Source organism: Puma concolor, chromosome C1 (genome assembly GCF_028749965.1).
Source record: "Puma concolor isolate L17-30 chromosome C1, mPumCon1.1.hap2, whole genome shotgun sequence".
Lineage (NCBI taxonomy): Eukaryota > Metazoa > Chordata > Mammalia > Carnivora > Felidae > Puma > Puma concolor.
In genome coordinates this window covers 162,103,990-162,128,985 of record NC_141674.1, presented here as the reverse complement: position 1 = coordinate 162,128,985, position 24,996 = coordinate 162,103,990, and the positions used below count along the sequence as shown (strand labels likewise).

Here is a 24,996-nt window from a genome sequence, read left to right as displayed (position 1 = left end):
TTCTTAAATAAAATACATAGCTCTATTTGGTAGCCCTCCATCCTCTCTGACACCTAGGGTCCTGAGTACAGAAAGGCATTTGAAAATTATAAGGCTAAGAAGTAGCCCTCCCCCGTATGCCACTTAAAGCAAAGATATATTTAAAAAAGCAGTGATGCAGAAATCCAGTTTCCAAACTCCAGCTATCATCCAAACTAACACAAAATGGGCAGTTCTCTACATAGTATCAAATTTGTTACATAACAGCATGAATCATTCTCTTCATTAGAGATAGGAAGCAAGGCCTCAGATTCACTTTATTATCTATCAATGTCAAAAAGGAAAATAGATATATTTTTAGTCCCTCCCCCCAGGAAAGAGAGATATCACAAACACCATCATGTATGTTCATTTCAGTATCAATCTAAACCTACTGTGTGACCCAGTCTCCAATTTGCTGCCTTCCTCAATGAGAGGGCAGGTATGATTTTTAATCTTGAATCATTACAAAAATGCAAACACTAAGTCACTTTAAGTAGACGGAAGCCAAAATGTTAAAGGGTGATTAAGTCTAAATTACCCATGGGTTTTTGGTTTATTCTTTATACAGGTTGGTGTCTTTTTTACAAGTTTCCCACAATTAACATGTATCATTTGCTAATCAGCAAAAAAACAAAAACAAAAAAACAAACGTTATTTCTAAAATATGTAAAATCAAGAGAAGCACCTAAACGTGAATCTGCAAATCAACTTAGACCAAGAATGTCAAATCCAGCTCGCTTGAGCCTTCTTAGTACACTAACTGCTCTGCTCAGCATGGAGGCCTCACAAAACAAGCCGGTCTGAGCCAGCAGGGAAAAATTATCCACGATGGTCAGTTTTCATTTCAGAGAGAGCTGATACTTAAAACAGACTTTCTCCCACATAGTTTAACAGCAAGCGAGAACTTTTGGCAGCTAAGTACAAGCGATGCCCAATTTTCTTGCCGCTGTGAATTCAGTTTTAACAGCCTCCTGTAGAACCTCAACACATCACTAGGTGGCGACATCAATACACCATATCAGTTTAGAGAGCAGGATTAGGAAGGGCAGCAATTTCAAGCATCCCACCAAACAATTCAAGACATGTAATGAAAACAGGCCCTCTCTCCGAGAATACTTGGACCTCCCTCCCCCCTCATGGAAAGGCCAAGTGGGATACGGGCGAGCTGGCCAAGTGGACACAGTACAGAACACACCATCATTATCAAATTCAATCCGTGTGCAAGGCCCCCGGGAGGTGATGTCGCAGCTGTACAAGCCTCCTGTTCTGTTGGCCCTCTGCAGTGGAAGGGCCACGGCCCGCGGGGCCCCTACGAGCAACCTGTTGACAAAAGAGAGAATTGGGGGATTGGAGTTTAAAACACACTTAACATTTCAATCAGTCAGAACCAAGAGATGTGGGAAATCATTCTTTGTCAAGAGCTCCCAGATGCCCTGCTGGCTTGGGCGCTGGGGAGAGTGAAGGTCGAGTCCCGTGACCGGCTCATGCAACACACGCATGCACAACTAGCCAAGTCAAGCCTCAGAAGAGGGGTTGTTCAAACAAGGCGAAAAGTATCAGCCATCTGTCATAGTATCAGCACCTCTCTGCTGAGTAGGATTCTGGTGTTTTAAAAGACACACTTTTCATAGATAGAACATGACCCCTAAACCTAAACCAAGGACATATGGAACTTAACAGACAAATGCTCCCACACGGGAGGGGGGAAAATGGTCCCGTTAAACTTAACAAGCAATAATGTGTCAATTTCTAACACTGTGCCTTCCTGAGGTATTTTTCAAAGGTAATTTTAACCTTTCAAAGGTAAATTTAACCTAAATCTTCAGTATACATACTGGCTAAATTAATGAAACAAGGAGGCCATTAGGCTGATGTGGCTCTAATGACGTGGCAGCCTATGTAAGCAAAAAATATCTAAGCCTATAAATGCCTCAAGGTTATAAAATCAAACCCAAGGACAACCGATCACAAACAGCCAGTCAGGCTTTAAGCTACAGCTGATTAAATAATTTTTCTTTGATTCTTTACTCCCTGTAAGTAGGTCTTTCCCCTGGTTCCTGTTGGCAGAGCACTCCTAACCACTTCCAACTTGCTGCTGCCAGATTCCCATTGATTTCTGCTCAAATAAACTCGAAGTTTTTAAAATAGGCTTCAGCTTATCTTTTAACAATACTGATTTAGATCCTAAGCTCGCCCAAGTTACAACCGGCCTGAATTTATTTCCCTCCGTCCCCTTCTCTGCCTTTCTGCATCACTTCTTACTTTTGGCACTCTTGAATCAGACAGGGTCCTCCACATTCCTCCTATCAGCCTGGCACAGAGACCACAGGCAGGGTCTGGGCAGTGCCACCTACATACTAGGTATTGTAACGCTCCTTCTTCTTCCCTCCCACCCCAGTGTTGTTAGCTCCTGTAAGAAGGGGCCTTATCCCCAACCCACAATCCTTAAAGTCTCAGTGTCACAGCCAGAAGGGATCTCTAGAGTCCTACTGTCTTTCTGCAGGGTTCCTGTTGCTAATGCTCTTTACTCACCATCTTTGGGTCTGACTGACTCATGGAACAGCTAGGAATAGAGACAAAGAGAAGGAACACACCTGACTGGACAGAGAGAAGCAAGGCTGGAGCTGGGGGAGAGGGCTAGACGCACAAAAGTGAACAAACAACCCCCAGGCAGAAAATAGGCCACTCCTGGCCTTTAAGAAACCCACAAAATTCAGATGCAAAATAAAAATAATAAATAAATAAATAGATACAATAAAAATTAAAATTAAAAAAAAAAACCCACCTACAAACAAAAGTCTCTACCACCTGTCTCTATGATCCCAATAAAGGATTTAACAAAAACAACAACAAAAAATCTAAACCAATACAATGCAGCAGGTGCAACAGAAGGAAATGCACTCAAAAATGGAGGGGCCAGACTTTGTCCAGGGAGGGCGAGTGCAGCCAGGTGTCACAGAATGAGAGCTGGCTCATGCAGGAACACACGCCCCTAGCGCTGTCCTTCCTCCCGGAACCTTGGACAGCAGGCACAGTGAGCTTCCACCTCGAACCCCGTCCCACATTTGAAGGGATGAACAGCATACACCAAAACACAGAACTGGAATGGAGACTCAGCAGGACAAAGGCAGGGTCCTTAGTGCCTGGAAGTTTCTGGCAGAGAGTTGAGGCAAGACCAATGGCCACAGGGACTGCCCCACATACATATTCCATGAATGTTGTCCCAGATCCCAGGAGCTCTGACAAATAACTGAGAGGTGAGCTGGCCTCGACCGTCAGTGAGCAAGCTCAATTACCTGGCAGGATGGGGATGGAACCCTGACCCAGGGACTGGGTGGGACTAGCAAGGCGCTGGGGTCAACAGCGCTGAATCACAGGATGTGAGCACTGGAGGCACCAGAAAGCATCTAGCTCCCTAATTTTACGGAACAGAAAACAGAGGCCTTTGCAAGGAGGATAAGCAGTCTGCCCCTAAGATCTCACAGCTAGATATAGGTATAAGCATATATCTATATAGATACACAGATATAGACAGGACAAAAAAATTACTTTGGAGCAATGTTTTTTCCCATTCCTATTAGATGCTTCCTAGGAAATAAAACCCAGGATTTTCAGGCATTTACAACTTTGCGGAAAGGGCAAAACCTACACAAATGAAACACTGAAACAAGAATTGCTGAATTGCTCTGGTAACTGACAGATGTAAGCAAAATATGGAAAGGCTGAAGGAAGGCGGAGTGAAAGGGTTGCTGGAATTGGGTGGGGTGAAGGTTGGGAAGAGGTTATCTGTAAAGGTAACCAACTGCAACGGGAAGGCTATAAAGAGCAGCCGGGGAGTTCCAAGGTTATTACAGCGTCTTCTCTGACCACTTCCTCTCCTCCTCATCCACACCCGAGGCTGAGGCAGGTGCTGGGCTTGTTATTTCATGTTCACTCATTCACTTATTCATTCCACAAACATTTAAAAACCTTCTAGAATGAGTACGGGTTGCCCTCGCACCCTCCCCCCCCCCAAAAAAAACTCTGGCCCTGAGGGAGGCAGATTCAGAAGCAGGTACTAAACCAGAGGGAGGCAGAGGCCATGCGAGGGCGGGACCGGTAATCCTGCGCACGGTCCGGGGTGGGGGGGGGGGCAAAACCTGCCTGCGGGGAAGGGGGTCACCCAGACCACAGCAGAGCTGGGGGTGCAGATGAGGGGCTTGTCACCTGCAGAGGCTGACCGCGGGCAGGGGGAAGGAGCCAGAGGAAAAGGAGGGGTGGGAATCGGTGATGCCACAAGACGGAGCTGGGGAGGCGCAAGCTGGTCAGTGGAGTTGGGGGTTCTGGGGTGAAGGGTCAGAGGCACACGCACCCGCGGAGCCCCTCAGCACCCCAGGCTGCCGTGCCCTGCAGAGGGTAGGCGCTTGCGGACTTCCTGTTCCACGTACACGGACAGTCCGGAGTAGCCCTGCCACCTCCCCCAGCCCCCTTTCTCCTGGCAGAACGGTAGGGCCTCTCCCTCCTCAGTACCTCCACCTTCCACTTGTCCCCCTTATCCAGAGTGGCCAAGACAAGCCTTTAGCAGGCATGTGAGAAATGGGAGGGCTTTCACTCCAGTCTGCCAACCGTGACAGCAAAATTTCATGTGTGCTAAAGACACCAACCTCTCGCAGGAGGAGTCCACCCATGTCGCTCGTGGCAACTGCCGCAGATGAAAGCCGACATACAGAAGAATGGAAACAGCAAGAAGGTCTGAGGGTGTGGGGAGGGGCAGGAAACACAGAAGAGAAGTTGGCAAACACGAGAAATGGACTCCTGGAGAACAACGTTAAGGGTCACGTCGCTGCCTGGTGGGCTTTGCCTGCACGCGTTCCCACCACAGTCCTTCCTCCCAGGTCCCCGGACAGCTGGCACAGTGAGCCCACTTCAGAACCCATCCCACCCTGGATGGAGGGAGGCTGAGTGCTCTGGGGCCCCCAGCAGACCCCCTCCAGCCTCGGGCCCCAGCCAGTCAGAGGAAGAGCAGACAGCAAGCAAGTACTGGGGCGGAAGGGTGCCCCTGCTCTGGCTGCACCTGGTTCCCTGGGCCCACACTTAATCGGAAATTCGGGAAAACAATGACTGGGGTGGGGGAGGGAAGGGCAGGTGGAATTGAGTTGGATAAAATGAGAAGCACAGAAAATGCAAGGAAGCACCTTGATGGAAAAACACAGTAACTAACCCCAACCAAATTCAACAACTGGCAGGCGTCTCAATCCTCAAGGTGAAAGCGGTCTTCTCTGGATCAGGAAATAAGCAAACTCTTAATTCTGCTCGAAACCAGCCTTTATCAGGAGGTCACAGCCCATAAGTGGAGGCTGTGCCTGGCAGGAACAAATACTCAAAAAGAGCTGTGTCCACTCAAACGATACCATCCCCGGTGCAAGTCCCGTCTAAGTCCTGTAGGATGGGCACTGGTCTATAAGCCATTCAAATACAAGCGGCCTCCTGAGCTAGCCGACTGGTACAGCTCCAAAAAGGGTGGTGTTCATGTAGAGGAACCCTGAGGTCACACCAGAGTCCACAGTTTCTGCTCAAAGCCCAGTTTTCTTCACTTTGCCCCCAATTCCTCTAGAGGCTGCTTCGGTGTAGGCAGCACACATTCTCTGGGCACGGCCAGGATACCCACAGCGACTCCTAGGACTCAGGTAGTAGCTGCTGGTCTGTTGAGTTCATTTCCTCTTAAGAAGCAGTGATAGCAGCTGCTGTTATTACTAAGCCACATGTATGGAGGAATTCAAACCTGGAGCGACAATTCATATTCAAAGTGGCAGGGGCCAGCGGATAGAAGTTATGGCCTTCAAAGGGAAGTGGTGGAAATTAACAGAACTGGGTCTAAGAAGCCTATTCCCATATCAGGTCAAAAGAAAAACTGTCAAGGAAGGGCAAGAATCTAAGTTTTAAACTAAGATTGTCTTAGGCGCCAAAAGGAACAGGAAAAAATACTTCCCAGATTGCTTTCCACAGGGCTAGTGAAACATCACCTTTACTATTTTGAAGCTGCAGTCACATAAAAACTGCCCTGGGATTCCAACATATTGGAAAGCCACATTTACAATATAAAACTCAGAGGCGCCTGGGTGGCTCCGTCAGTTAAGCGTCGTCCAACTTCGGCTCAGGTCATGATCTCATGTTCAGGGGTTCGAGCCCTGCTTCAGGTTCTGTGATGACAGCTCAGAGTCTGGAGCCTGCTTCAGATTCCGTGTCTCCCTCTCTCTCTGCCGCTCCCCCCCTCTCAAAAATGAATAAACATTTTTTAAAAATTTTATTTTTTTTTTTAATTTTTTTTTTCAACGTTTATTTATTTTTGGGACAGAGAGAGACAGAGCATGAACGGGGGAGGGGCAGAGAGAGAGGGAGACACAGAATCGGAAACAGGCTCCAGGCTCCGAGCCATCAGCCCAGAGCCTGACGCGGGGCTCGAACTCACGGACTGAGAGATCGTGACCTGGCTGAAGTCGGACGCTCAACCGACTGCGCCACCCAGGCGCCCCTAAAAATTTTAAATACACTACTCAGGGCACTTGGCTGGCTCAGTCAATAGAGCGTGGGACTCTTGATCTCTGGGTCATGAGTATGAGCCCCACATTGGGTACAGAGATTACTTACATAACTAAAACCTTTTAAAAAACCCACAAAATTCAAAACCTGCAAAACCACATCATCATTCTCTTTAAAGATGAGAAAATCTGAAATAGTAAAATACAATATGAAAGGCTAATAATGACACAAGTATGACATAAAACTGAGGGTATGGTATTAAAATTCAAGGTCCTTTTGGAATCCCGATCAGAAGTCCTAGCACAAAGATTCGGGACCCACTGTCATGCCATTAACCACAAGGTTATTTCAAACTTCAAGTACTCCTATTTCATATACGCAAGTTCTCCCCCAAACAGAGCAGGTATACTTTTGTATAACTACTTCAACCAAAAGATCTAAACACTGGAACACTTTTTTAAAACTCTAAGCACAATAGCAGCTTTGCTTCATTGCTTTTGGCAATAACTCATTTCCTCGAGGATTAAAGATTCTGCCTCTAGCTATGCAACTCTGTCCCAGGAAACATGAAATATTGCTTCATTAGAACAAGGACACTATTATTGCCTAATTTAAAACACAGCCTTCTTAGTTTCTTCAAATTAAGCATTAGAAAATTAGAAGACAGCCTTACCATGGATTTGTGTCACCTCTGCATTTAACCCATCCTCAAACTCAAGTTTTAATTTTTGTTAAATACAAATGACAAGAAACCAAACAGAAAGAACTTATGATGGAAAGCAACAGATTCCAAACTCATCCCAAGCCCCAGTCTCTAGGTATACCTCTTTAAAAAAAAAAAAAAAAAAGCCTGTATTTACTTCTCCATAATTCCATTACTTCTGCCTATATTTTTATCTCTTGATTTATCAGCTTTGGACAATAACTGTTGGCCCCACAACATGAAAAGGGAAGAACTTACACTACTTGGGACTGCACTTTCCCTCCTATGTTTAGCAACTATATTACCTTAGTTCTTGTATTTGTTACCCTTAACATTTTCACAATATACTTAACCCTCTATTTTCCCTTCACCAACTTTCAACAAAATCTGTCTCCATTCCCGAATTAGGGAGACGAAGGCTTCAGCATTCTGACCCTTTCCCCCAAACTTTCCCTTCCAAGTCCTACCACCCATTAGCTAAACTTTTACACTATTATCAGACTATATTACCACTTACATTTTGTCTTGTGTAACCATAATTCGGTCACCTGTTCTTTTACATAACCAGGTAAATATTCAGCGTTGAATCTAACCACACTGAAATTATCCTCTTTCTTCTATCTGGGACCTGGGTCAGAGTCCTTGGCCTCAAAGGAAACTGTCCCCAGCACCAAGGTCAAACAGACTTCTTACATTCCACCAATGGCTTAGTGTACTTCACACTTGAACCATGACTTTTGCTTTTCTTGGCATTTCTCTTGCCCTTTTCCTTACCTTGTTTGCTTTTTTCTAGCCTCCATCGTTTCTAAGCCCCCAGTCATACCTTGTATTAAATCAGGATTGCTTCTCTGCTCAGGTTTCCTCCTCAGAGGCCTCAGACCTCCCATCACTACACGGATTATTCCAGGGCTGTGGTACTGGGTCACCCTAGGACTGCCCTCCTGGGCTGATCTGCTTAGGAAAACAGATTTCCCTCTAATTCTAATTATTTTCTTAAAAACCATCCTACAGGACAGTATATGACAGGTAAACTTAGTCCCTCCATATACAAAAATGTCATTATTCTGCTCTTACCCTTGATTGATAGTTTGGTTGTTTTTTTCTAGGCTGAAAAACATTTTCTTCAGAACTTTAATGTTACTGCTGTTATTCTCGCACCCAATGAAAATTCTGAGGGAAGTCCAGTTTTGACTTCTTTGAACTTTTAGGTTCTTCACTTACCCTGGGCCTTCTCAACAGCAAAACATACAACCACCACCATGTATCTGCACATGAGCCTTTATTCATTACCTGTGCACTGACTGCATGGCCTCGACCCATGGAATTAGAACATTAATTTCTAAGAAACTCGTGGGACGCCTGGTGGCTCCATCGGTTAAGCGTCCGACTTCAGCTCAGGTCATGATCTCACCGTCTGTGAGTTCGATCCCCGCGTCGGGCTCTGTGCTGACAGCTCAGAGCCTGGAGCCTGCTTCACGTTCTGTGTCTCCCTCTCTTTTTGACCCTCCCCTATTCATACTCTGTCTCTGTCTCAAAAATAAATAAACATTAAAAAAAAATTTCTAAGAAACTTGTACGGTACATTTATCACTTTACAGGTTCTATTTTCTGTGCTCTTTCTGGAACTTCCTAACTAGTCAGGTGTTAGGCCTCCTGGATTAGTCTATCTTTTCTCTCATTTTCTTCCTTCTCTAAGGCTTTTCAACTTGATTTTCCAATAGTTCTATTGAAAACCCTGAATTTCAGCAGTTATGTTTGTAATCTCCAAAAGCTCTTACTTGGTTCTGATCGTGCCTTTTACATAACAATGCACTCTATTATTAACTTGTGGATCAGCATGTTCTCAAAACTCTGAGCATTTTACCTAGGTTTTTCCCCCCTCAGGTCTCATTCTGTTCCTGGATTATCTGTTTCCCAGTGTTTTCCTGGGTTTACTGCAGCCATTCCCTTTTATGTTCTCACCACATGCCTCATGATCCTTGGTTCTCATGTGTTGGTGTTGTCTTAAAAGGTCCATTTTTGGCTTGGTCTCACCCTGAGAAGGAATTCTGAAGGGAGTCCCGGGTGGGGCCTGCAGGATTCACTATTGGCTGAGTGGGTGGGGAGCTGCTGTCAGACTACAAACCACTCTTCAAATAAATGCTAGAGGAGGAAGCCTTGAATTCTTGGGGTGCCAGCATTCACACCAGAAGACCTAGCTTTGGGTTGTTTTTGTTTTTGGTTTTTAGTAACACATAGCTTCCTTGTCTACAAGAATCTGTTTTTTATTTTTGAGTTGCAATCAAGCTCTTAAAACCTGTCAACAATCCCATCCCGCTGCCCCCAAAGAGTGCTATGGGGTTTGGTTTTCATTCTGGCCACAGTGTTAAATGCCAACAGACTATATACTCTGCACAGAGTGGGGAATCTGGTATCTGTGGTCCTGCACAAAGACCTTCCCTTCCAGATATATACCTCATTCCCCAGTCCCCGCCTTACCTGAGGATTCCAAGGGTGGTCCGTCACAGGTGGACCACCCCCCACCCCCCAGTTCCCACGTGACGTGCTCCAGACTGCGGTTCCTCCCCTTGTCACAGTCATAAGCCAGAGCCCATCTGCTTCCTGTCTCTCAGTAACCTAATCTCACCCATTATGGAGCCTTGAGGAGCCTGGAGGGAAACCCTGTATACCCAGCCCACCATCTGCAACCTTAACTCAAAATCCAATAGTTTCTTAAAGGAATCAGGTCTTCATTCCAGCCTTGTTTCCTGGCCGTCTGCAGAGGTCTTTCTCCCAACTGTTCCCATAACACCTCTTTATCATTACTACCCTCTCTCATATACTGTGTGTACCTACTTAGAAGACTCCCTGCATGGAAAAAAAAAAAAAAAATCCAAAACAGGTTTTCTAGCCAATTTGTATATGTAAGCTTTTATGAATATAGAGGATAGTCAATTGACCACATCTGATCATGTATACATTTTAAATAACACGTTAAACATCTAAAAATAGTTTTACTTGTATTTCATGAAGTGATTTTATTCAAAATCCATATGCTTCTTTGACATTACTTTCTGAAAGCCAGGTCTAACCCAGTTTTCAGGAGCATTCCCAGGACATTTTAAAGTTTATAACAACATCCAAGACTTACAATTATGGTGTCAAATCCTGAGGAATTATTACTAAATGGGAGCTAAATTCCTTTGCCTCCTTTTTAAAAGCAATTTATTTTATTTAAAATATTTTAAAACCAATTTAACCTCTATCCGCATCCACAATTATAACTGATTGAGGTCCTTTCAGGCTAATGTGTTTATAACAAACAGAACTTTGTTGTTCAAAATAAAGTAATCAAGAGGGCAGTTCTCACAGAACATCTTTATAAGGGTTCACATAGAAGGTGGAATCATTTGGAGGTGAAAAAATAGATCTTTCATTATATTCAAGGGTGCACAGAAAACAAATCTTCAAGACCCCCCCGGCCGGAGAGCTCCCCATGCTGTGGACAGGCATCTCAGGAAAGACCTCCGGGTCACGCATTCTCTCCTGGAAGGGGTGGTCCCGTCTACACAAAGGCCGTGTTGTATGGAGTTATTTTTGGTCAGCAGACTATCCACAGTGTGGTTAAAGCTTTCAGCACTTAGCTCGGCTGACCATATCCCCAGGTTTTCCCAGGACACTCCTACTTCACACCTGTTGTCCTGGACCCCCCCTTACTCCCACAAATATCCCAGCTTGGTAGACCAATTATACAGTCACCCCAGCCTCAGAGAGAGTGCTAGCAATAGAACTGGACTGATGCAGCGGCTTGAACTTAAAAATGCTGTGCTTAAAACTCCAGCTGTGTGGTTGGATCTGACCATGGCTTCACAAGCACTTGGTGAGATGTTCTGGCCTGGGAGGCCCTATGTTCAATTCCCATATATCTGGGCTACCTGGGGACAGCCTGTCTGATCCCCAAAGCTCCACTGGCCTTAGAAGAGCTTCTCTCCCCCAACCAGGTTGACTCTCCAGGTGTCCACTGATAGAAGCACTGTCCTGCCTCTGGCTGGAGGGAGAGGTACTTGTTTTCCAAGGACTAGTGGTCAACAGGGAACGTCCATACCCCTGCACCACCACTCGCAACCCAGGTAGCCTGCCCCGATTGCTGAGGCGTCTCATCCTTCTTTTTTTTTTTTTTTAATTTTTTTTTTTTAATGCTTATTTCTGAGTGGGGAGGGGTAAGGAGCAGAGAACAGAAAGGGAGACACAGAATCCAAAGCAGGCTCTAGGCTCTGAGCTACCCACAGATCCCAACACAGGGCTCAAATCCACAAGCCGTGAGATCATGACCATATCAGACCCTTAACCAACTGAGCCACCCAGGTGCCCCCCCATTTTTTTTTAATGGTTCTTCCCTCTCTTTAAAGACCCTCCTCCTCCTCTCTCTTCTCCATCTGGTAAAGAGAAGCAAAGGCATTAAAGCTTTTATCTAAACCCTGCAACTCTGCCTGTGTTAGATTCCTTCAGGGGAGAGGGCCTGCTTCTCTCTCCTTTGCAACTAGAAAAAAATCAATCATCAGACTAATACCTCCTGTTAGGCTTTTCAACCAAAATGTATGTATATGTATTATTAAACTTATGAAACCTTAAGCAATTCTCCTTATTTTGGTGACTGGTCATTTGGAGATTTAAAAATACATCTGAGAACTCTGCATTCACAAAAAGTTCTATCCAGCAGTCATGAGCCAGAAATCTCTGCCCCCACCAGCCCTCTGTGTAAGTCAGGCTGTGAGGCACATGGATTGAAGCTCTAGAAAAGCACAGATCCTTCTGTTCTGAACCTTCGGACTTATCCCAAGCTCCTAGGGCAGGCTCTGGCTCGTGGCAGTGCACCATCAATATTTACTGAAGAAGCATCATGGCTAACTGCCGCAAGACAGGATGCATAAGAGCCACTCTCCGCTGCTCTGAGAAGAGCAAATTGTCAGAGGTTGTTACCACCAAGTGACTTGGTGGCAACAGCCATCTGTGCAATGAGACCTGGAGTTGGGCAGGTGTACTAGTTTTCTATGGCTGCTGTAACAAATTACCACCAACTTGGTGGCTTAAGACGACACAAATGTAGCATCTTACAGTAGCACAGTTCAGAGGTGAAAATCGAAGTGTCGGCAGTTGCTTTCCGAAGGTTCTAGGGGAGAATCTGTCTCATCACTCCAGCCAGCATCTTATGCTGCCCGCATTCCTGCACTCATGGCCCCTTCCGTCTGCGAGGCTGGCAGTAAGTGAGATGTGCAGCTCCCAATCTCTCTTCTGCCTCCCTCTTCCACATTAAGAGGAGCCCTCCGATTACACTGGGCCCACCTGGGTAATCCAGGATCATCTCCTGAATCGTAAAGTCATTTGATTAGCAACCTTAACCTGCAACTTTTAGTCCCCTTTGCCACTTAACCTAATACATTCACAGGTTTGGGAGTGGAGGGGTTAGGACACAGACTTCTTCATAAGCATTATGCTCTCTACCATGGCAAGAAAGCTGAACAGCCTCTTCCCTATTCATCTTCACCAAGAACTTGAATTTTGGTGATAACCCAAAACATTTTTGCAGAGGTTAAGTGTGTCTGAAGAGCACAGTCTGAGTTAAACTCTTCCCTCACTCTGGACCCTTTAACTGGATGGGGCTTCTTTCAAACCCCTCCAGCACATGCTGTCTCCTGGCTGAGGACCTTTGCACATGCTCCTCTCTCTCCCTGGAATCCTCCTACTCAGACTTGAGGTCTCTGCTTAAAAATCTCCCTATACCTTCCAGACGAGGCCAGGTGTCACCTCTTGTAAGTTCCCATTTACCTCTCCTTCACAGCAATCACCATGCTTAGTAATGTGAGCACTTGCATACTGTTCACCTCCCTTACCTCCAGGTCAGATCTATGGGGACAGGGGCCACATTTCGTCTGTTCACTGCTACATCCACCCCCCCCCCCCCCAGCATCCAGCTCAGTGCCTGACCCTTAAAGGACACTCAACAATTTTTTTAATAAATGAGCCCTGTTTGGGGCACCTGGATGGCTCAGGTGGGTAAGCATCTGACTCTTGATTTAGTCTCAGGTCAAGATCTCATGGTTTGTGAGGTTTAAGCCCCACATCGGGGGATTCTCTCTCCCTCAAAAAAAAAAAAATAAATAAATAACTTTTCTTAAAAAGTCTTAAAAATAAATAAACAAGGGGTGCCTGGGTGGCTCAGTTGGTTAAGCATCTGACTTTGGCTCAGGTCACAAACTCACAGTTCATAGGTTTGAGCCTGGCATCGGGCTGCGGGCTGTCAGTGCAGAGCCTGCTTGGGATTCTCTCTTGCTCCCTCTCTCTCTGCCCCTCCCTCACTCGTGCTTTCTATCTCAAAATACATACATACATACATACGTACATAAGCCATGTTCATACAGTAATTTACACAATTAAAAGTTCACTGTTAACAATTTCAACACAGATCTAAAATCTGAGAAACCTTCAACCTTCAACCATTTCTACAAGCAGCCCTCTAAAGGCAGGGGACAATGGGGAAATCCTTTTTTTTTTTTTTTAAGTTTATTTATTTATTTTGAGAGAGACAGGAGAGCACGAGCAGGGGAGGGGCAGAGAGAGAGAAGAGAGAGAATCCCAAGCAGGCTCTGCACTGTCTGCACAGAGCCCAATGGAGGGCTCGATCTCAAGAACCATGATGAGATCATGACCTGAGCCAAAACCAAGAGTCGGACGTTTAACCAACTGAGCCACTCAGCCACCCCAACAATGGGGGAGATCCTAATACCAGAAAGCCAAACACTCCTTTGAGGGCTCTAGTTTATTTCTGAAAAAAGCATTTGCACTGTGAATTTTTATTTATTTATTTTTTCAACGTTTATTTACTTTTGGGACAGAGAGAGACAGAGCATGAATGGGGGAGGGGCAGAGAGAGAGGGAGACACAGAATCGGAAACAGGCTCCAGGCTCCGAGCCATCAGCCCAGAGCCTGACGCGGGGCTCGAACTCACGGACCGCGAGATCGTGACCTGGCTGAAGTCGGACGCTTAACCGACTGCGCCACCCAGGCGCCCCTGCACTGTGAATTTTTAAATGTAAAAGTTAGACTAATAAACATTTAAAATTAAAAAAAAAAAAAAATATATATATATATACACACACAGAGAGAGAGAGAGAGGGAGAGAGAGAGGGAGAGAGAGACATTAAAAACTAAAAAAAAAAGAAAAAGAAAAAGAAAAAAAAAAGGGAGGGGTGCCCGGGTGGCCCAGTCAGTTAGTTAAGTGTATGACTTCAGCTCATGTTAAGTGTATGACTTCAGGTCATGATCTCACAGCTCGTGGGTTCAGGCCCAGCGTCATGCTCTATGCTGACAGCTCAGATTCTGGGTCTCCCTCTCTCTCTGCCCCTCCCCCGCTCGCACTCTGTTCTCTCTCAAAAATAAACACACATTAAAAAATTTTTTCCTAATGTTAAAGTTAAACTGTATTAATGGGACACTGTTTTAAGCAAAAAAGTTTTGTCTGTAAACCTTTGAGTGAAATGACATGGAAATGCTGGCTGCCAGTTTCAATCCTCTGTTTGCTCCTTCATTCATTCAGCAAATATTTCCTGAGCTCCTCACTGAATGAGTGCTCTGTCCTACGCGGTGACTGACCCACTTCCCCACCTCAACTGGACCTATTAGAGGAGTCAGTGGTCCCGTCCAGTGATTCCTACTGACTAATGCATTTGCAGAGGAAACGGGTCTTTCAAAACGGGACCCATAGCAACACCTTGCACAGTGAGCCGTTTTTCCCAGGTGCCCACACATTTGGAAAGTCAAAAGAGGGTCTACAAGGTATCAAAACATAGCTTTAAGTAACATAAATGCCTTCAACTACAACTCACCCAAAAGGACAAACACCAAAATAAGTCCATTGGATGGGTTTTGAGAGAAAGCTTTAGAAACTTCTACTTGTCAAATGAAATCTGAACTCTGTTTCTGGTTTTAAACATGCAGAACTCATAGCCCTAATGTTTTTGAATGCCTTTAACTCAACCCACTTTGGATTCTCCACATGGCTGCTTGTACAGATGAGAAAATACAGGAGAATCACCTATTCCTATATAACAGTCCCCCTTATCCGCAGTTTCTCTTCCTGCAGCCTCAGTTACCCGTGGTCAATCGCGATCTGCAAGCAGGTTACTCTCCTTCCACCTACAATCAGAAGGTCAAGAGTAGCCTAACACAGTCTCAACAGCATCACAGTGCCTACATCATTCACCTCACTTCATCTTATCACGCAGACACGTTAGCTCACCTCATTACACAAAGGGGCGGGGGGGGGGGGGGGAGTACAGTATCTTAAGAGAGACCACATTCACATAACTTTCATCTCAGTATATTGTTATAACTGTTCTATTTTATCAGTTATTAATCTCTTCCTGTGCCTAATTTATAAGCGACAATTCTTCACAGGTAAGTGGGAATAGGAAGACACACAGTATGTATAGGGTTTGGTACTACCCGTGGTTCCAGGCATCCGCTGGGGGTCTTGGAACGTATCCCCCTTGAATAAGGCGGCACTGTGGTATATGAGGTCACCATCTGGAGCTGGTCCTGTACATTCGTCACTTCCCCCTCCACACCCACCTAGACTCCAACCAGATAAACCCTCTGGGTGCATTCTTGCCACCAGGCTGGTGCCTCTGCGCTCTGCAAATGCCATCCATTCCCGCAGAACGTCTGCCCTATATCTTCACTCAACTCGAGCATCCCCTCACGAGTGAAGAAAGCCCTTTCTGCTTCCTCCAGTGCTGGCCGCCATGCATACTCTCTCTGAGCCCTGGCACCCCCTGGGCATAGCCACTGCCCACCAACCCCCACCAGTCCCTGGTTTCCTGGAGGAGCTCAAGAAGCCCAGCTTGATCTCATTTGATCATTTGAAGGATGAAGGTTCACAGAGGACCTGCCCAGGTGCCATGGTCAGTTATATACAGCCCTGCATTTAAGAACGGAATGGTGAAAACAATTAACCACAAGGAGAGAGGAACTAGAAGGTCAAGGGTAGCAGGCCAAGGAAACAGACTACCTCTTTCTGAGTCCAATTCTAAACCACATTTCTTTACCTCGTTTGAGAGGAAGCCCCAGAATGTCAAACTCCTGCAGAATCTTAGTGAGATTAAGCACCAGGGGGCTCCTCTTCATTGTTAGAGCTTTAAACAATAATTCTAGGAGGGTACCATGCAGAGAGGGCCCCTTCTAACCGCTTTCCCCCCAGTTTAATGGGAAGTGTCCGTTACCTATATATTCTTCACTTTGGGAACTGTGTCCACTATGACCAGTCTTGTCTTGCCCCGCAAGAGCTCTGAACTGCGGGCTCACTTTCCTTATTTAGGAGGAGAGGGACAAGAGTGTGCCTGTGACTTCCCCTGTCTAGTTCACCTCTGACCCTCAAATCTTGTCCAAGCAGGAACTAGACGTGCCTGGATGAAGAAAGGGCTCACTTTCCCTCCAAACCCACGTCTGACGCATCCATCCATTCTCTTAGCTCTGCCTCCTCATCTCGCTCTGACCCACTTCTCGGGGGCCCCTCTGCTATAGGAGCCACCCTCTGGTCACAGCTGGACAAGTGCAGTATCATTCCACCTGGTCTGTTTCTACTCTTATACACCCAGTGCATCCTCCACAGAGCAGCCACTGTTTTCTTCTTCTTTTTTTTTTTTTTTTTAACATTTACTTTTGAGAGAGACAGCACAAGTGGCAGAGGGGCAGAGAAAGAGGGGGGACACAGGATCCGAAGCAGGCTCTGCGCTGACAGCGGCAAGCCCAATGCAGGGCTCGAACTCAGAAACCGTGAGATCATGACCTGAGCCGAGGTCGGACGCTCAACCAACTGAACCACCCGGGTGCCCCAACCACTGTTCTTTCTACATCTTAAGACACATCACATCAGTCCTCCACTTATCACCCTCCCATCGGTCCCCATGGCCACTCACATGAAATTCAAATGCCGCCGTGCTCTGCAAGGTACTATGAGAACTGCCCTTCATCTGCCCCTTCTCACTCCCCACCCCTACACTGGCCTGACTTGTGTCCTTTGAACACATCAACCTCGTTTCCATCTCAGGGTCTCTGCCGTTGTTTCCTTGGGCTCAGAACATTCTTGCCCTGGATCTTTGCATCTCTCAGAGCTCAACTCCAGTCACCACCTCAGAAAGACCCTACCTTGATTATCTAGCTAGAGCTCTCCCTCAGTCCCTCCCTACATTCACCCTAATAACCTCCACAGTCCTTACCAGTGCTTGAAATTATATTCATTTTTTGTGTCAACTTCCCACCTTTTCTCCAGAATGCTACCAGTCCACAGGTGCAGGGGTTCTTCTCTTGCTCCCTGAATACAAAACCTGGAGCAGTACCTGGCACAGCCTCGGCCTTCAATACATGGGCTGACTGTAACCCTATGTAGACAGTGTTCATGCATCCCAATGCTTTTCTTAGCAAGGGAGGCAGCACACCTGAGTAGGGGGAACCCGCTTGCATGTGTGGGACACTGTAATTTATTAAAGTTATTCACATATGCTTTTATTCGAATGTTCCAGATAGGTATCTGCATCCCAGAGGTGAAGAAACCGAGGCTGGGACACTGCCTGATTAATACCTTCCTCCATGCTGCCCGCTGCCTGCGACAGCTGAGAGCCGCCCCCTGCACCCAGCCAGCCCCTAGCCATTGGGCACAAGTTGCACCTGCTCTCTGAGCACACAAAGGCCTCGGTGCCTTCCCTCATGACTTCCCTGCCATCCTGCCCCACTCCAGCTACTTCCAGACTCCAGCTCCAGGCTGTACGTAGAAATGTGCCTTCCAGGTTCTGCACTCATGTGTCACCCTCCCCACAGTAAGCTTTCCTAGACAAGGATTTCTCCCAACCTCACTTTAATCAGGCTATAAACTCCTCAAGGGCAGGAATTTGGTCCCATTTTGTGTGTGTGTGACCTCAAGAGTGTTTGGCCAAGAAAAACCAAAACGCTATTTAACTGTAATAACTGGCTGATCCAGTTGGGCAAGTAGGAGTTAAAATTCACAGTGCAACAAATCTGCTCACCTCCTTGCTTCAGGTTTTCCCGTTTACACAGAAAGGTGATTAAAAGGCTGAGGCTCCCTTTTGAACTACAATCTCACTTTCAAAAGACTGGATTTCTAATAACCTTCCAAGAAATCACATAAATACACACCTGACCTGCAAATTAGGGCAAACAAGCTATTATTAAGAACACACTGGCAGCCATCATCTCTTATTATATACGAGGCACTCTGAGTTCATGAAGAAGCAGATACCATTATCACCACCCATTTTACCAATGTGGATGCAGGTTCAGAGAGGGCAAGTAACTTGTCCAGTGTCACACAGCTGGTAAGCGGTCAAACAGGAGTTATGCCCCATACTCCCTAATCTTGCTCTAAACCACTACACCCTAGGTCTCCTTTCTGCTTGACTGGATAACATCACCAAAGCACTTTCATTTATTTACCTTTACGAAGAAGTACGTTATAAAAGGATGGCCAGTTATAACTAAGGTCTATAAAACAGCGCTTTGAGAGCCAGGCCACAGAGGCCCAAAGAATACCTGTTGCCTTTCTGTGGGCCACAAAACCAATAATCTCATCCTGGCCATCCAAAACTCTTACAAGAGACTTTTTTCCTGGCTCCTTGGAGACACATGCCGGAACTAAATCCAGTTTCCAGCGACTACGAAGCTCCCGTGATGTGGGAACCTGAAGGTTCTAGTTCCTACCTGACTGGGTACATTTTCCAACAGGTATGTCTCTGACCAAGAACAAGGAGCTCACGCAATAAAGAAACACACAAAGCACAAAGGGTTTTTATTATCCCCAGCATTCACCTCGTCTTCCAGCTCAGAAACCTCGACCATCTACCGGGGGAATAAGAGGGAAGTCACGGCACTGATTTCAACTACTTAAATGGAATACCAACGAGAGTGGTCCGATCAGCAAGAGGGAGACGGGGTGGGGAAGGATTTCTGGTTCCATCCCTGGCATCAATTTTTGGAGTGTCTTTGGTGCAACACTGGCTTCTAATCTCCCAGGAATAAGGATTTAAATAATCTGAAGGAAAAATATAATTAGCACCCAATAAGGTAAAATCATAAAAGACTCTATTTAAAATGTCCAAGAATTCCACATCAACAAAAATTGAGAAAGTATAGGTATCGATACATAACCAGCTCATTTAAAAAATAATATCATTAGCGAAAAGAGCTTTTCAGCAGATCAAGCAAATCATTACTGGTATGTCATCACTCAAAGAACTGTAATAAAAACGCTATTATCCACTGCAGTAAGAAAAGGGAAAATGAAAGGTCTCCGAGCAAAACTATTCCTTTAGTTTTACAAAGCAGCTGCCTGACCTTGTCAAACGTGCCATTTGATCACTTCCTGTGCTTCTGAATTTTCAGATACCTGACTTCCCAGCTGCCAAATCGAGTCACATTTGTCCTTCTGGTGACTTGACCTTTCAAGGATCCAAGTCTGAGAAGCTATACGAGCTGGGCAGTGAGCCCAGCCTCCCATCCCCAATCTTCACACACTGCTTGGCACACAGTAGGTACACAGTAAGCTCAGTTAAATGAATGAAGTTTATTTTAGAAGTAATTTATTACATGTAATAATTCTAGACTTGAGTATGTTGTTACCAAGCAGGTTTTTATATGCCCAATGTACCATGCATCAATCGTATCAGTGCTAACTCTTGGGGGGAGAAAAAGTCATTCTTAAAAGCTGGTACCAAATAGTTACTTGCAAAGGAAAAAGTGACTTTCAATTTCCATCATTCTTCAGTAAAATATTAATAAAAACCAGGGAGACAAAAGGTATATTTAAAAAACACACACCTGGTTAGTCACCATATCCATTTTACTATTCCAATATCTCAGGAAATCCAAATGTTTCAATGTTTAGAAAAGGAAATTAATATCACATAGTTTATTTTCTAAATGAGCTAACTGAAACGACAGGCTTAGCCGGGCCAGAGGCTGCCGGCTGTGGCCCAGTACCGACCGGTTCTCCGCTCTTCCCACAGTGAAAGGATTACCGAGGCACCAGGCCACCCTGAAAAAAGGCAGCTCATGCCAGCCTCCCTTTCCAGCTGGACGTGCCACAGAACTCGGTCCTGCTAAAGGGGATGCAAGACAAGGTATCACATTGCTGCTTCCAGGAATCTCCTTTAAGAGATGGCGCCCGTGTGCCTTTGGCTCTATTCTTTGTCCCCTCGTTTGTCCCCCTAGAACTCAGACGCCGCCCTCCTGGATTACGAGGTTGAGGCTATGCATGGTGCAGTAGCAGGGAGAAGGAGTTCCGGTTCCCAGACACCTCAAACCAGCTACCCTGATTTTTATGCGCTATGGCAGAACAATCAACACCAAAAACAACACAAAAAAGCAAAGTCAAAAGAGGTCTTTCAGGTAAAAAAAAAAAAAAAAAAAAGATTTAGAAATAAGGATACTGTGAACAAAAAAATACCATTTCAGAAGTGTATACAAGATTTATAGAAGGTACACTGCTAAACATTTATGCTGTTTACCACTCCACGCCTGCATTTAAAGATATTCAGAAGTATTTAGTGACCAATTAGCACAGATGGTGGCAAAGTATTGGAGATGCACCCAGAAGCCCCCTGTTGTGTTAGGACACCTCCCTTTTAGTGGCTGGATTGTGGGGAAACATGGCGGGAGCATCCAGGCAGAGCGGCCAGCACAGTTGTCAAGGGACACTCAGGGGGTTTGGGACATAACTATTTGCCAACTAGAAGCATTTCAATAGCCTAACAACAAGTACTGCTTCACCGGCATACCCTGGCTGAGCAACAGTTCTGCTTGGACCTGCTGCGGTCAGAACAATAGGGCACATTCTTCTAGCAGTTACCGCCTAGGGACGGCTCACACCTTCTGACCTGTCCCAGAGCAGACTGCCAAGGCAAAAACCATAATCGGAAACACTGAGGGAGTTACCAGAAGACCTGATGGGTTCTAATCCTGGCTGTACCGCCTGGCTGTACAGCTGGGTATCATCTGTGAAATGGTTCTAAATTTTCTCATAGGGTGTTGCAAGGATCAAACAAAATAACATCAAATAACCTTGTAAACTCTGATGCAGTGATGCTCTTATCAGTATTCAGTTAACACACATTCCAACATGCCACTCTGACTTGCAAATAGTTTTTAACAAGTCTAAGTACAGGGGGAGCACAAATGCTGAAGCCATTAGGAATCCAACAGTTTGAATGTAAGACTGTCAATTGTAGGGGCACTTGGGTGGCTTAGTTGGTTAGGCACCGGACCCTCACTCAGGTCATGATCTCACGGTTCACGGGTTTGAGAGCCCCACAGGAGTCTGTGCTGACAGCTCAGAGCCTGGAGGCTCCAGGCTCTTCTTCAGATTCTGGGTCTTCCTCTCTCTGTCCCTCCGTCACTCACTCTCTGCCACTGTCTCTCTCTTTCTCTCAAAATTAATAAACATTAAAAACAATTTTTTTAAAAGACTGTTAATTATAGTTGTTGAGAAGATTCCAGTAACCCCAATGGCAGGGTAGTAGTCTGTGACAGTATCAGATGGTAGGACATCATTCGTGATAGGCAGTCACAAAGAGCAGCCAGTCACTCAAGAATCAACTATGTTCATTAAAACAATGCTGGGCAAACCACCGTGCTGGGAATTGACTTAAGGTAAAGCAAAGGGCGGTATAAAGTTCTTCACTACAGCACTGCTTTTAACAGCAAAAGATTAGAAATTACTTGAACATCCAGACTGGTTAAATTAATCATGGCTCCCTCTTAAAACTGAATACTATGCAGACTTTAAAAATATCAAGGAGGGGTGCCTGGGTGGCTCAGTCAGTTGAGCAGCCGACTTTAGCTCAGGTCATGATCTCGTGGTCTGTGAGTTCGAGCCCTGCATTGGGCTCTGTGCTGATAGCTCAGAACCTGGAGCCTGCCTCAGATTCTGTGTCTCCCTCTCTCTCTGCCCCTCCCATGCTCATGCTCTGTCTCTCTCTGTCTCTCAATAATAAATAAACGTTTTAAAAAAAAATTTTTTAAATACCAAGGATGCTCTTTATTTACATCACACAAGCTCTAAAACATGTCAAGAGAAAAAAGGTGCAAAAGAATATATACAGCATGTTACCATATGTGTAAAAAAAAAAAAATGCATGTATTTGCTTATAAATGTAGAAGTGCCTGTGCAAGGATTCATAAGCTGGTTAAACAACGGTTGACTCTGAGAAGTACAGGGTAACTGGAGACCAGGGGTGGGAGGGTAATTTTCACTTCACATCTTTTTGTAGCTTTTGTATGTGTACCTGTGACTATATTACCTATTCAAAAATAAACTTAAATGTGCTTTTTAAAATAATGTCAGCCGACGAACACTGGGTCACTGAAAATCTTGCAGAGTAAAGGACAGAGATGGTCACGGAGGTTAAAATCCGTGCCTGGAAGTCATGAAGAAAGCAAAGCTCAGAACTGCAGAAGACAAGCTCACACATGCTATCTTTATGTAGGCAGCTGCAGGCAGGCAAAAGTCAAAAGCTGATTTTTACAGCCCATTCCAGAGGCATGAGGACACAGCAATAAAGAAGCATATAACCCGTACTGTGCTGGCCATCTGGGCATTACAATCAAGTCCACATGGAGGGCAGAAGTTGAAAGATACTGAGGAGAGGAAATCCAAACAACTGAGAAGGTGGACAAGCTTCCCGCCATGGTCAAGTGAGCTAGAGAGTAAAATGCATGGACACCAGAGAGGAAGCTGCACACTCATCATAAAAGTCCACACTGCTAATAGCATTCAGGGGAACATGTCAGCTACAGAGGAACATCGACACAATTCTCACTCCCCATATCCTCCTTTAGAAGGGAATGAATCTACCGAGTTCAGAGGCATCCCAATATACAGAGCTATTTATAAATAGCTGCTGGGTTTAAATGCCTTAGTCTTCCATGCTATGGACACTACCCAACCCTCTCTGCAGTAACCACCTGCTAAAGGGAGGAGCAGGAATGAGTCATGGCCTGAGTCAGGCACCTCACCTTTCATCTAATCTACAGCATGAATGAGAGGAGTGCAGGCGACCAGGACTCCTGGTCCAGGAACATACCAGAGGGTGTGGGGATCCATACAGGGAACACATAACTGCTTCTGGATTTGTGGTCAAAGGCAAATCCAGGCCCAGCTCCTCATCAAGAAACGCTTAGCTCAGACTCAAGATGGCAGCTCTTTTTGATGAGAAAAGATTTTCAGAGAGGCTTGGTAGGACTTGAACAGATCTGCTTAAGCTTCTCTTATAAAAACAGAAGCATGGACTACACAGACCCCTGCTTGGGGGTGGAGGTGGAGGACGGGGGTTCAAGTGTACAAACACTTCTGGATGGAGGAGGGACACAGGGGCAGCTCCACCAGTGGCTGGCTACATGACCTACAACAAATTCTAGGCCTCCATTCCTTGATCCATAAAACAAGGGAGATGGTCTACCTTTCTAGATCATTCATTGGGTTCCTTGCCAACTTCTGCAGGTGATAATAATTCCAGTGATAAAGAAATCCATAAAAGCATTATTGGGTGATATTACTAGAATACGCCCACTCTTTGTGTGCAGATGAAAACATCTATGGCTTGTGCATAGGCCTAGGTTTCTTTTAAAGCACTTTTCTGTTTTATTTTGAGGAATGACGTGTGCCAGGCTCCACATTAAAGCCCCAGGAAGGCACAGGTAAATCAGACGCAATTCTGAGGGCCCACAATTCAGAACCATCAGTGAGTTTCTATTCTGACGGCTCCCAAATAGCTTACTAGAAATTCCATGATACACACATCAGTAAGAATAAAAAGAGTTTATTAAGCTAAACAGAATAGAGAAATTAGTCACTAGAAAAATCAAAGAGATGAGGAACAGAGAAAGAAAATAAAGCTGCTCCCAGGTAACAGATGAACATGGCTCTAAAGGAAGCTGGGGGTGGGGAGGTAGGAACAAGGAAAGAATGTGCAAGACAAGCTAATGATGACCATACTGCTAGGGACAGCTGTTAGTCTAATCTGATGTTCCCTGAACGAACACACACACACACACACACACACACACACACACACACACACTTCCATTCAAACTTCAACCGGCAAATGTGCCACTGTCAGACCAAACCTCAACTCTGACCTGACCTCGGGGTGCCACTGAAAAGGAGGTTTCATTCTAAAGCTGCTGAGTTAGGAAGAGCAGCAAGACGTAAGTGACAAACGAATACGGCCAGGCTTGGTATTTGCTGCGATTTTCTCTTTCACTCAGTTAGAAACTGAAAAACAATTACTTTAGTTTTTCAAAGGGCAGGTGTTGAGGAGACTGGGCGTTCCACACCTGGAGATGGGAGCACAGCTGTGGGTCCAACCGGAACAGCCCTTCCGAAACTGGAAAACACGCACTAAGCTACGCAAGGGGGGTTTTAACTTCTACCGTAAATTTGTTAAACTTTTAATTCCATTGCCACTAATCTACATTAGAATATTCTATCAGATGACAGGATGTAACACAAGTCTCTATTTAGTTATTTTAAGTTTAGCGGGTCAATATTTTCTGGCCTCATAACATGGACAAGCTGATTTCTGGTGGCTCCAAAACAAGTTTAAGAAGTACCAGGGGCGTCTGGGTGGCTCAGTCAGTTGGGCAGCCAACTTCGGCTCATGTCACGATCTCATGGTTTGGGGGTTCAAGCCCTGCGTCGGGCTCTGTG

The 24,996-nt window shown here is 45.5% G+C and overlaps 1 protein-coding gene across 2 annotated transcripts in view; it reads right to left on the bottom strand.

The window, feature by feature from the left end:
• ITGA6 (integrin subunit alpha 6) overlaps window positions 1–24,996 on the bottom strand; it is a 77,283-nt gene that overhangs the window by 38,200 nt on the left and 14,087 nt on the right. For both annotated transcript variants that reach the window (XM_086718906.1, XM_086718907.1), the window contains exon 2: window positions 1,217–1,341. In XM_086718906.1, coding sequence (XP_086575032.1) covers window positions 1,217–1,341 — 125 coding nt within the window. The remainder of the gene's footprint in view (window positions 1–1,216; window positions 1,342–24,996) is intronic.